The sequence below is a fragment of the Mustela putorius genome, unplaced genomic scaffold, assembly GCF_011764305.1.
Source record: "Mustela putorius furo isolate JIRA1106 unplaced genomic scaffold, ASM1176430v1.1 tig00003859_pilon_pilon_pilon, whole genome shotgun sequence".
In the NCBI taxonomy this organism is placed as follows: domain Eukaryota; kingdom Metazoa; phylum Chordata; class Mammalia; order Carnivora; family Mustelidae; genus Mustela; species Mustela putorius.
The window spans coordinates 32,154,113-32,166,648 of NW_025422011.1; the positions used below are offsets into that span (position 1 = coordinate 32,154,113).

The 12,536-nt window shown below is 41.6% G+C and overlaps 2 protein-coding genes and 1 pseudogene across 4 annotated transcripts in view; 2 read left to right on the forward strand and 1 right to left on the reverse strand.

Moving 5' to 3' along the window:
* Positions 1-12,536, forward strand: part of SBF2 (SET binding factor 2) — a 468,206-nt gene that overhangs the window by 37,798 nt on the left and 417,872 nt on the right. The gene's annotated exons all lie outside the window — the stretch shown is intronic.
* Positions 5,404-6,563, forward strand: LOC101676887 (60S ribosomal protein L37a-like). The gene has a single exon (XM_013055813.2). The coding sequence runs from the start codon at positions 5,941-5,943 to the stop codon at positions 6,217-6,219; it is 279 nt and encodes a 92-aa protein (XP_012911267.1). The 5' UTR covers positions 5,404-5,940; the 3' UTR covers positions 6,220-6,563.
* Positions 7,648-10,472, reverse strand: LOC106005723 (annotated as a pseudogene).

The window sequence follows — 12,536 nt, forward strand, 5'->3', positions numbered from 1 at the left end:
GAAGCTACTATGTATTTGTTCTCTTTGTATTTCTTGTTGTTTTAGTAGGTCTACAAATTGATTCCAGTTATAATAATCTTAGAATAAAAAAAACTATTTTATAAAATGGATTTATTTTGTTGTCCTTTAAAAGTTGTTATGTTTTGGACTCTTAAAATGTTGATGGTTTAGATAAGGTATATCTGGTATTGATAAAACATTTTTACCCTGTTGTGGAAAAATCATTTCATTAGGATCAGAGATATTTTCTGAGTATTTGATATTATTATTTCTGCAAATTGTACAAAGGGTGAGAGATTCTCTGCAGTTAAGGCATTGTGGCTACAGTGTACTTGTAAATTTTTTTTAAAATTTATTTTAGTTATTTATTTTCATACTAGTAATTTTCTAAAAAACAATATTTATCAGATTTTTACATCCAGAAGTAAGATTTTCTTTTCTTCTTTCTCAGTTATGGTCTAAAGATAAGATTTTTTTTTCCTTTTTAAAAAAAATTTTAAGTAATCTCTACACCCAGTGTGTGGCTTGAACTCACAACCAGATGAAGAGCTGCACCTTCTTCTCACTGAGCCAGCCAGGCACCCTTAAGGACAGCATATTTTGAGTGAGAGGAAAAGAAGTACATGCAAATTAATTGTAATAGCTAACATTTATTCAGTGCTTGCTAGATATACAAACACATTACAAACATCTCATTTAGTCATAGATTACTTATGTGGAGATACTCCAATTATTTCCATTTTACAGATGGAAATTAGAGGCTTTAGGTAACTTGTCTAGAGTTTTGCATCTTATAGTGCAGGACCTGGGATTCAATCCCAAGCATTTTTTTTTTTTTTTTTAAAGATTTTACTTATTTATTGACAGAGAGAAATCATAAGTAGGCAGAGCAGCAGGCAGAGAGAGAGGAGGAAGCAGGTTCCCTGCTGAGCAGAGAGCCTGATGTGGGGTTCGATCCCACACCACAGGACTCTGGGATTATGACCTGAGCGGAAGGCAGATGCTTAACGACTGAGCCACCCAGGTGCCCCTGTATTCTTTTTTTTTTTTTTGAGATTTTATTTGTTTATTTGAACAGACAGAGATCACAAATAGGCAGAGAGGCAGGCAGAGAGAGAGGAGGAAGCAGGCCTCTGGCTGAGCAGAGAGCCCGATGCGGGGCTCCATCCCAGGACCTGGGATCATGACCCGAGCCGAAGGCAGAGGCTTTAACCCACTGAGCCACTCAGGTGCCCCGCCCCTGTATTCTTTTAACATCTGAGCTGTGTAGCTTCATTTTAGTGAAATGAATTAGATTTTCCTTTTTTGAAATTAAATGAGTTTGGTCCCAAGAAAAAGAGGGACGTTATTATAAGAGGTACAGAAAAGATGGAGAAATCCAAGGACTTGGTTCATAGGAGCTAGCACTAGCTCCCAAATGCAGGTGCATAGCCTGTCTGTTGCTTATCTCTGCAGGTCTTCTCTGTTCAACTCCCCCCCCCCTTTTTTTTTCCTGAAGATTTTATTTATTTATTTGACAGAGAGAAAGAGCACAAGTAGGTAGAGTGATAGGCAGAGGGAAAGAGAGAAGCAGGCTCTCCACTGAGCAGGGAGCCCATGGGGAACTCGATCCCAGGAGCCTGGGATCATGACCTGAGCCGAAGGCAGTTCCTTAACCCACTGAGCCACGTAGGTGCCCCCAAGTCCCCTTTTTTTCCTGTTCGCCGATTTCTTTGTTCTCTAGGGTTTCCGGTTTCTTTTTTTTTTTTTAAAGATTTTATTTATTTATTTGACAGACAAGTAGGCAGAGAAGTAGGCAGAGAAGCAGGCAGAGAGAGAGGAAGGGAAGCAGGCCCCCTGCTGAGCAGAGAGCCCGATGTGGGACTCGATCCCAGGACCCTGAGATCATGACCTGAGCCGAAGGCAGCGGCTTAACCCACTGAGCCACCCAGGCGCCCTAGGGTTTCCTGTTTCATTGTGACATCCACTAGCTGTTCCACTGCCCCTGTATGGCTCTGCTGGCCCCTCTGCTCTCTTCCATTTCTTGGGATAAATCATCTTGCCTTTTCTCACCTTTTTGAGGTAGACCACATAAGTGAATGGATTGCCCTTTGAGTACTTTTTGAACAGCGGGAAAGCGACTTTATCCAAAACATGGCCATTGGCCCTCAGTGTGGCCATGACATTTTCACCAGAAGTGGGGTATGAGTCAGCAGGTGTCATAAGACTTACTGATTGACTAGTTTAGGTGAGTTATCAAAAAAAAAAAAAAAAGGTCATGTGAATTTTTTACCAGACAAATATTTTCTAAGGTGTGCTCCACAAAATAGTTCTAGGCAATGGCCAGTGAAGAGTAGTAACTTCGGTGAAATATGTATGGAAAATTCTGTCTAATGTGTTTACTTCTTGTAGATTTATAGTGTGGTTGTGAGAATCCCTGCAATATGAAAGCTTGATGAGCTCTTTTTAGAATAACATTTCCCACACTTATTTGATTACAGAACTTCTAATATATAATAGATAATATCTCACTGAGCAGTGTTTTGGGAAGTATTGCCTTAGAGTAAGGTAGGAATTTTCTTTCTTTTTTTGGTTAGTGTTACAGAATGCTTTTGGTAATTCTATTTAGCGGTCATTGACAGAAGACCAATGATTGTTGAAAATACGGGCTTTGGCTTACATAGATAGGATTTTAATTTCAGCACTACTATTTATCATATGTGATTTTACATAAGAACTTAATCTTGGGACACCTGGGTGATACGTATGTAGGTCAGTGGATTAGTTGGTTAAGTCTCTGACTGGCTCAAGTTATGATCTCAGGGTCTTGGGATCACCGCCCCATGTCAGGCTCCACGTTCACCCGGGAGTCTGCTTCTCCCTTTCTTTCTGCCCCTCCCCCTGCTCATGCTCTCTCTGTCTCTCAAATAAATAAATACAATCTTAAAAAAAACAACAACAAAACAATCTTTACAGGTCTCAGTTTGCTAATCTTGATATTTCCTTTTGGGTGCTTAGTCCAGTATCTGACACAGTAACTACTAAGTAAGTTGCAACCTGTAAAACTACCTATGTTTCTATTAGAAGATGTTTGGGTGTACCAGTTAGGGCAATCATTTTTCTTTTCTTTTTTTTTTTTTAAAGATTTTATTTATTTGACAGAGATCACAAGTAGACAGAGAGGCAGGCAGAGAGAGAGAGAGGGAAGCAGGCTCCCCGCTGAGCAGAGAGCCCGATGCGGGACTCGATCCCAGAATTCTGAGATCATGACCTGAGCCGAAGGCAGCGGCTCAACCCACTGAGCCACCCAGGCGCCCAAGGGCAATCATTTTTCTATAATAGGAAATTATCTTATACATGAATAATTTTATCTAGCATAATTCATGTGTTAGACTTAATATTAGTACAAATATGGAATTAATGTGGGTTCAAAGGAGAATCTCAATTCAGAGAAAAGGTATCAATATTTTGATTATTATCAAAATAATATATATTACATTGTTATACAAATAATATACACATATATGTATATAATATACATATACACATATACATATAATAATATACACATTACACATGTATAATATATTAAATATATATTAAAATAAATTAATTTGATTATTATCAAAGAGGCTGTTAACTCTTCTGCACTCAGGAGTAGAAAACACTGGGGTGGCTGAAGGTTGGTGTCGTTACCATTTGAGATCTGTGTAGGAGTGTGTGTCTAGGGGGTGACAATATGGTGAGAGACCATGCCCTGGAGAGGGTGGCTAGATTTTTAAGTCTGAATTTACCTAAAGAGCTTTTGCTTTATAAATCAAATGTATATCAATACACATAATGCTCAAAGTGTGAGAGAAAGCTGCAGCCTGTTTCTGAAAACAACAAGAACAACAAAAAAGGGCTTGCATCAGTTGTTACATTTTGTATCATAAGTCCTTTCTACTCTGCCACAATTAATCAGACCACGGATTAGCATCAGAGATATATATGTAGGCCATTAGCTTATAAATGAGGCTGACCTAAGAACTGTACAGTAGTTCTGTCTTACAGAATGGTGAATTCCCTCAATGTAATCCTTTCCCTTCGGAAATTTGAATATGAACCAGAGAAAACAGCAGAAGCTCAGGACAATAGAAACCATGCAGTAGAAAGAGTAGTCCTAGTGGAGAATAAAACATAGCCACTGTATAGTAGAGGCAGAATCAGGAAACAATTATGACAATGTTTAGAGTTCTTACTGGATACCAGTGGTTTCTTTCCTTCCTTCCTTACTTTTTTTTTTTTTAAGATTTTATTTATTTGAGAGGGAGCAAGCAAAGAGCACAAGCAGGGGGAGTAGCAGAGGGAGTAGCAGAGGGAGTAGCACCAAAAAGCTAAGCAGGGAGCCTGACCCAGGACCCTGAGATCATGACCCAAGCAGAAGGTAGACACTTAACTGACTGAGCCACCCAGGCACCCCTGGATACCAGTTTTATTTTATTCTGTTTAGTGTTCCAGTTTTCAGTGAGGCCTAATTGTGGAGTCTTTTGAGCTTCTATACTATCCCACATATTCTTGCACTAAACTATGGTTGTGAAGTAATTTAAATGAATCTGCATATAGTTCTAGCAATTGGAAAGAGCCCGAGTAGCTTAATACTACCACCTCTACATCCTTTAAGTAAAGCTTAATAATTCACTTAGTTGATGTAAATGGGATTAATTGATTAGCTGGGTGGGAAGAACAGGGACTTTGCTTGTGGCATTATTCACCAGAGAATTTAATAGAGGTTGTGCATCCCTTTTTAAATTTTTTTTATTTTAATTTTTTTTTTTGAGAGAGAGAGAGAGCAAGAGCAAGTGAGCAGGGGGAGGGGCAGAGAGAAAGGGAGAGAGAATCTTTTTTTTTTTTTTTAAAGATTTTATTTATTTATTTGACAGACAGAGATCACAAGTAGGCAGAGAGGCAGGCAGAGAGAGAGAGAAAGGGAAGCAGGCTCCCTGTGGAGCAGAGAGCCCGATGCAGGGCTCGATCCCAGGACGCTGAGATCATGACCTGAGCCGAAGGCAGCGGCTTAACCCACTGAGCCACCCAGGCGCCCCGAGGTTGTGCATCCCTTATTTGACATAGTTTCCCCAGTATTAAAGTGAAGAGACCCAGGTGTATGGCTCTGTTACCTATTAGTTATGTATGATCTTAGATAATTCTCTTAATTTCATGGGCCAGTTTTCTTTCTGTAATTTGAATTAGTCAAACTGGTTCTCCCCCACCCCAGGAAAAGCAGCTTTTTTTCTTTTCTTTTTTTTTTTTTAAAGATTTTATTTATTTATTTGACAGAGAGAGACACAGCAAGAGAGGGAACACAGCAGGGGAGTGGGAGAGGAGAAACAGGCTTTCTGCTGAGCAAGGAGCCTGATGTGGGCCTCGATCCTAGGACCCTGGGATCATGACCTGAGCTGAAGGCAAATGTTTAACTACTGAGCCACCCAGCTGCCCAGAAAAGCAGCTTTTTAACAAAATTGTTCATTGTTCACAGCATTTAGAAATGGTTACAGATAGCAATAAAATTGGAAAATGAGAGGAAATAATAACAATCTAACTAAACATTAAAATATTGATGCAGCTTAACTAGGAAAGTCTAATATTATTCAACATTATTCTCTTTTGTTTATGAAAAAGGGATAATATATTTTCATAGATGTGACATTAACTTGTCTGCTTTTGCTACAGTGTGTTTGTTTTTTCTCTCTTTTATTTATATTTCAAATATTTATAACCATTTCCTCTAAAGAATTTGACAAACAAGTAGATTTGTATTTTTATGCAGTGCTTTTCTAGACTTTTCATCCAGAGTCAGCCTGATAAGGGGGCAAAAGACCAAATGTGCTTTTTTGGTAGTTATTGGAGAATCTTGATCTATGAATTATCTTAAAAGTATTGATAAACTCCTCTCGGGGCTCAGACCTGGTTTGAGTTGACATGGCTAAACGCACCAAGAAGGTCGGAATCGTGGGCAAATATGGGACCCGTTATGGTGCCTCCCTCAGGAAGATGGTGAAGAAGATTGAGATACGCCAGCACGCCAAGTACACTTGCTCCTTCTGTGGCAAAACCAAGATGAAAAGACGAGCTATGGGGATCTGGCATTGTGGCTCCTGCATGAAAACCGTCGCTGGTGGCGCCTGGACCTACAACACCACTTCTGCTGTCACAGTAAAGTCTGCATTCAGAAGACTGAAGGAGTTGAAAGACCAGTAGAAGCGCCGCCGTTTGAAACATTGCTAGCGTATAATAAATGGGTTAATTTATGTAACAACAACAAAAAAGTATTGATAAACTAAATTATACTATGATTCACTATTAGTAATATCTTAGGTCAGTAGTAATTCTTACCTCTTGTGAGAAAAGTGCTCTTTAACAAAATCAATTGCAGACTGTCCCCAAAGTAATCACTGTGCTCTTAATATTGATAGATTAATATTTAAGTATTGGTAGATTCTGTGATTTAGAGATTTGTTATAACTTTTTGTTTCTCAATAGAATCAGGAACACGGGGTGTCTGGGTGGCTCACTGAGCCACTGAGCCAGTGGGTTAAGCCTCTGCCTTTGGCCCCAGGTCATGATCTCAGGGTCCTGGGATCAAGGCCTGCATCAGGCTCTGCACAGCAGGGAGTCTGCCTTCTCCTCTCTGCCTGCTTGTGATCTCTGTTTGTCAAATAAATAAATAAAATCTTTAAAAAAAAAAAAAAAGAATCAGGAACACAGTCAGAAACAAAAAGAAGCTCTTTTTTTTTTTAAGTTTTTTTTTTAAAAAAAGATTTTATTTATTGATTTGACAGAGAAAGAGAGAGAGAGCGCAGGGACACAAGCAGGGGGAGTGGGAGAGGGAAAGCAGGCTTCCTGCTGAGCAGGGAGCCTGATGTGGGGCACCATCCCAGGACCCTGGGATCATGACCTGAGCTGAAGGCAGATTCTTGATGACTGAGCCACTGAGGCGCCCCCAAACAGAAGCTTTAAAAAAAGAAAAAAAAAATTTTTTTTGACAATTTACCTTCTTTATTCCTCTGTGTGTAATTACTTTGTAGAATCAGAAAATATCTATTGCTAAGGTGTGTATAATCCAGTCTATATGGCAGGTCTCCATACCTAAATGTAAAGGTATAGTCTGGATTCCTGTTAAAAAGTGAGAAGTTGGGACACCTGGGTGGTTCAGTTGGTTAAGTGTCTCCCTTGGGCTCAGGTCATGATCCCAAGGTCCTGGGATCAAGTCCCACATTGGGCTCCCATCTCAGCGGGGATCCTGCTTCTACCTCTGCCTGCTGCTCCCTCTGCTTGTGCTTGCTGGCTCTTTCTCTCTCTGATAAATAAATAAATAAAATCTTTTAAAAAAGTGAGAAATTTGGGGTGCCTGAGTGGCTCGGTCAGTTAAGCATCTGCCTCCAGCTCAGGTCATGATCCTGGCATGCTGGGATGGAGTTCCCTGCTCAGCGAGGAGCCTGCTTCTCCCTCTGTCTGCTACTCCCCCTGCTTGTGCACGCTCTCTCTCTCTCTCTCTGTGTCAAATAAATAATTAAAATCTTAAAAAAAAAAGAAAGAAAGAAATGGGAAGTTCTTAGGCATGGCAAGGATCTGAGGAATCACTGACTTACCCCAAGACAAAATGGAATTGAGACCTGTTTGGAATCATCAACTGTGGTCTGACATAGATGTCTCTTAACATCATGTCACTTTAATTCATTTCAGTTTCAAAGGTTTCTGCCAAGGAAATTCTGGAATCTGGAGTTTTCCAGTAGTGCAAACCCCGTTTCCTCTGCAATCTGTTTTCCTACTACAAATTTTCTGAAATCCTTTGGAAGTGAAGTAGCTTTTTTTTGGTGTTTTCAGTGATGCACATCAAATTCATAACATTTTATTTTACTTTTTAAAGATTTTATTTATTTATTTGACAGAGAGAGATCACAAATAGGCAGAGAGGCAGGCAGAGAGAGAGAGACAGGCTCCCCGCTGAGCAGAGAGCCTGATGTGGGACTCGATCCCAGGACCCTGAGATCATGACCCGAGCCGAAGGCAGCAGCTCAACCCACTGAACCACCCAGGCGCCCCATAACATTTTAATTTGTCTTTAATGTCTGCTCCAGTGTAAGCTTCAGAATCACCAATGTACATTTCAGTGTAATAACCAAGCACTGCAACAGAAAATATTGTTTGAAACTAAGGGCTTTGTGGTTATAACATCATTTTCAAATTTGCCCGTCAGACTGTGGATATACCCCATCGCAGAGTAAGTGGATGAGTTCTGAAGAATTAACACCAGTGCCTGATGGTGATAATCCAGTGCCTTGGCATAATTTTTTAAAAAAATTTATTTATTTATTTGACACAGGGAGACATAGCGAGAGAGGGAACATAAGCAGGGGGAGCAGGAGAGGGAGAAGCAAACTCCCTGCTGAGCAGGGAGCCCAATGTGGGGCTCGATCCCAGGACCCCAGGATCATGACCAGAGCTGAAGGCAGACGCTTAATGACTGAGCCACCCAGGCGCCCCCTTGGCATACTTTTTAAAACTTCTTGTGGACATGTCCCAAGTTGTTCAACAAAGGTTTCCATTTGTCATCTGTTACCTTGCTCCCAGTTGCTTTAATTTTTTCCAGAGCATCAAGAAACCTTTGTTCTGTTTTCCATTCTCCATTCTGAAATGCAAGCATACCAACCTTGTGCATAACAAAAGGATGTTCTAGTGCAATGCTTAGTTTGTGCAAAATTTAGCACTTGGCCAAAGAATCTTTCAGCCAATTTTGAGTTGTTGGTCAGTCCCATATTATAATCCAGTGTAGAGCATTGGCAAATGACCCTTTCATCACCTCCACTCCTATGAAGTAAGCAACCATGGCCTGGTCATGCTCACCCTCAGCTGCACACAAGTGCCTGTATGCTACCCACACTGGCCTGTACATCTTCTCAACTGTTGTTATTTCGCTGAGATACCTTCTGGCAAGTTCATATTTATGACCAAGCATGAGATAATAGCATCCCACTGCAAAACAAGACACAGGATTGAACACCAATTAATGAGAAAGACAAAAGTTCATTTGCTTTATTCAGTTCTACAAGTGTCCCTTGTAAGTTCAGGTAAATAGTTTGCATGGAAAGAATCTTTCACCATTACTACAGAAGTAAGCTTGTAGCACTATTCATTCATTCATTCATGTATTCATCCATCCATCCAACCATTGAGCATGCTGACCGTGTGGTGGGTGGGGGAGGGGGGAGAGGGAGAGATACAATCTTAAACAGGTTCCTTGTCGTGGGGGAGCCCTGCGTGGGGCTCCATCTCACAACACTGAGATCATGACCTAAATGGAAATCAAGTCAGATGTTTAACCGACTAAGCCACCCAGGTGTCCAGTTTGTAGCACATTAAAAATAATTTTTTTTTTAAGATTTTATTTGTTTAGGGCGCCTGGGTGGCTCAGTGGGTTAATCCGCTGCCTTCGGCTCAGGTCGTGATCCCAGGGTGCTGGGCTCGAGTCCAGCATCGGGCTCTCTGCTTCGGCGGGGAGCCTGCTTCCCCCCACCCTGCCTGCCTCTCTGCCTACTGGTGCTCTCTGTCTGTCAAATAAATAAATAAATTGTAAAAAAAGATTATATTTGTTTATTTGACAGAGATCACAAGCAGGCAGAGAGGCAGGTGGGGGGTGGGGAGGGGAAGCAGACTCCCCGCCAAGCAGAGAGCCCAATGGGGGGCTCGATCCCAGGACCCTGGGATCATGACCCGAGCCGAAGGCAGAGGCTTTAACCCACTGAGCCACCCAGGTGCCCCTGTAGCACATTTAAAAAATCACAATTATAATAATGTCTTTTAGCTAAAGACACTATCACATCCACATTCTCTTGCAAACCATCTACATAAGCAGGGAGTACAGTTTCACTAGGATTATTATACTTAAAATGTGTTCTCAAATAGGAAGCATAGCAATTCTTGTTCTTCAGTTCAGAGCAATGTTAAGAGGTAGTGACTCAGGCAGTTAATTTTTTCCTTAGGCTGTCAACATGTAGTGTGACAATAGAAGAGCAAATGCTTCAAAACAGTAGGCATGGAGTTTCAAAATGTCTTTGTAAGTATAGGTTGCTAGGGCAGGGTTATCCAGGGCATCTGAGATTTTCCCTGTTAGAGACAAATGGAGCTTATTCGAGGACTATGGCATTTTCCAGTCATTGGAGGGGTCTTTACAGCCACTTTTATCAGGTATTTCTCAGATAACCTTTAGTTGATTGGCTTCTCCTTATCAAGAATATCAAGAGCCTGCTGATACGGTTTGTCTGGTTTTGTGACAGAAGTATATGAGCTGCTCTGTGATACTGCGCTGTCAGATAAAGACATAGACAACCAATATATGTCTTGGAGTTCCTTGTGAGGGAGTGAAGCCTCTTTTCTGCACAGAATAGAGCACCTTGATACTGTGGCTGGTCCACCTACTGGCCAGTACACTTCCGCAGCCGCTACAGATTCATGGCTGCACAGCTGTGGCGTCCAGCTAAGCACATTCCAACTTGCCTTCCTTTCTGCTGCCCACCAGGCCTGCCCTGAGCTTGTGTTGCCTAAAAAAAATATATTCTAAGTAGTTAAAATCACTGCCTTAAAGACTGGGCACTACTGTACTGATATGGCTTACTTTTTTTTTTTTTTTTAAAGATTTTATTTATTTATTTGACAGAGAGAAATCACAAGTAGACTGAGAGGCAGGCAGAGAGAGAGAAGCAGGCCCCCCGCCGAGCAGAGAGCCCGATGCGGGACTCGATCCCAGGACCCTGAGATCATGACCTGAGCCGAAGACAGTGGCTTAACCCACTGAGCCACCCAGGCGCCCCCGGCTTACTTTTGATTTTATACAGTTCTTACCTCTATCTGTTGCACCCCCCCCAAAAGAAAAAAAAAGACGTTTTCAGAAACAGAAGTTGTGGCTCTGTTCCTACTTACTTTTCCCATGATTCTTTTCTTTTCTTTCCTTTTCTTTTTTTAAAGATTTTATTTGTTTATTTGACAGAGATCACAAGTAGACAGAGAGGCAGGCAGAGAGAGAGAGGAAAGCAGGCTCCCTGCTGAGCAGAGAGCCCGATGCAGGACTCGATTCCAGGACCCTGGGATCATGACCTGAGCTGAAGGCAGTGGCTTAACCCACTGAGCCACCCAGGCGCCCCCCCCATGATTCTTTAAACATTTTTAAAAATCAAGTTATATATTCTTATAGCTTAAAATCGAATAGTTCTCCGAAGCATATTAAAAACCCAGTATTGTTCTCCACTACTCTGTCATCACCCCCTTTTGATTTTCTCATCCCCAGAGGCAACTCTGGAAACTTTTAAAGCTGATTCTTTTGATATTTACTGCTCGTAGCAGAGGCTACTGGCTGTCCCCCTTCCTCAGAAATAGAGCCTCTGGTTTTTAGCAGGGTAATTGCTACCTGGAATGTAGACATGCTGCAGTCTTCTTGTAGCTAGTTGTGGCGGTATGACTAAGTACTGAACAGTTAGTCACCTATGAGTTCTGGGAGGTGTTTTTTAAGAGTAAGGAGCAGAGCCTTCATTAACCTTCTTTCCTGCTGGTTAAAAGGTGGATGTTAGGGATACCTGGGTAGCTCAGTCAGTTAAAACAACTGCCTTCAGCTCAGGTCATGATCCCAGGGTCCTGGAATTGAGTCCTCTGTCCACCTCCTTACTTAGGGGAAGCCTGCTTCACCTTCTGCCTGCCACAGCCCCTGGTTGTACTTTCTGTCTCTCTCTGAGACAAATAAATGAATGAAATCTTTTAACAAAAAATGGTGGATGTTTGGGGCGCCTGGATGGCTCAGTGGGTTGGGCCTCTGCCTTTGGCTTAGGTCGTGGTCTCAGGGTCCTGGGATCAAGCCCCACACTGGGCTCTCTGCTCAACAGGGAGCCTGCTTCCCCCCACCCCCCCCGCCTGCCTCTCTGCCTACTTCTGATCTCTCTCTCTGGCAAATAAATAAATGAAACTAAAAAAAAAAAGGTGGATGTTATAGTTGGAATTTGAGCTGCTATCTTGGACTGGGAAGTACAAACTATTATGTTAAAGATTGAGAATGAAAGGATAATCATGGATTCGCCATACCAGTCCTAAAATTACTTCATTTATGTGGAAGAGAAAAAAAAATTCCATTTTAAGCTCTTGAGGTTTCTGGTCTCCTGCAGCCCAACCTAGCCCTAAGGAATATGCCTTCATGTTTGTAAAGAAATCCTACTACTACTTTTTTTTCAAAGATTTTATTTATTTATTTGACAGAGAGAGAGATCACAAGTAGGCAGAGAGGCAGGCAGAGAGAGAGAAAGGAAGAAGTAGGCTCCCTATTGAGCAGAAAGCCCAATGCAGGACTCGATCCCAGGACCCGAGCCGAAAGCAGAGGCTTTAACCCACTGAGCCACCCAGGCGCCCCTACTACTATTTTTTTTTGATTAAAATATTTGACTATATTTCTTGATTTCTTGTTATGAAAATGGGGATTGACCTAATCTATTACATTTGCCTGCCGGCTCAGACACACTTCCCACTCACCTAGCATC

Bases quoted from the DNA above. Each gene is read 5' to 3' on its own strand.
- LOC101676887 (XM_013055813.2), top strand. From the start codon at position 5,941: ATGGCTAAACGCACCAAGAAGGTCGGAATCGTGGGCAAATATGGGACC.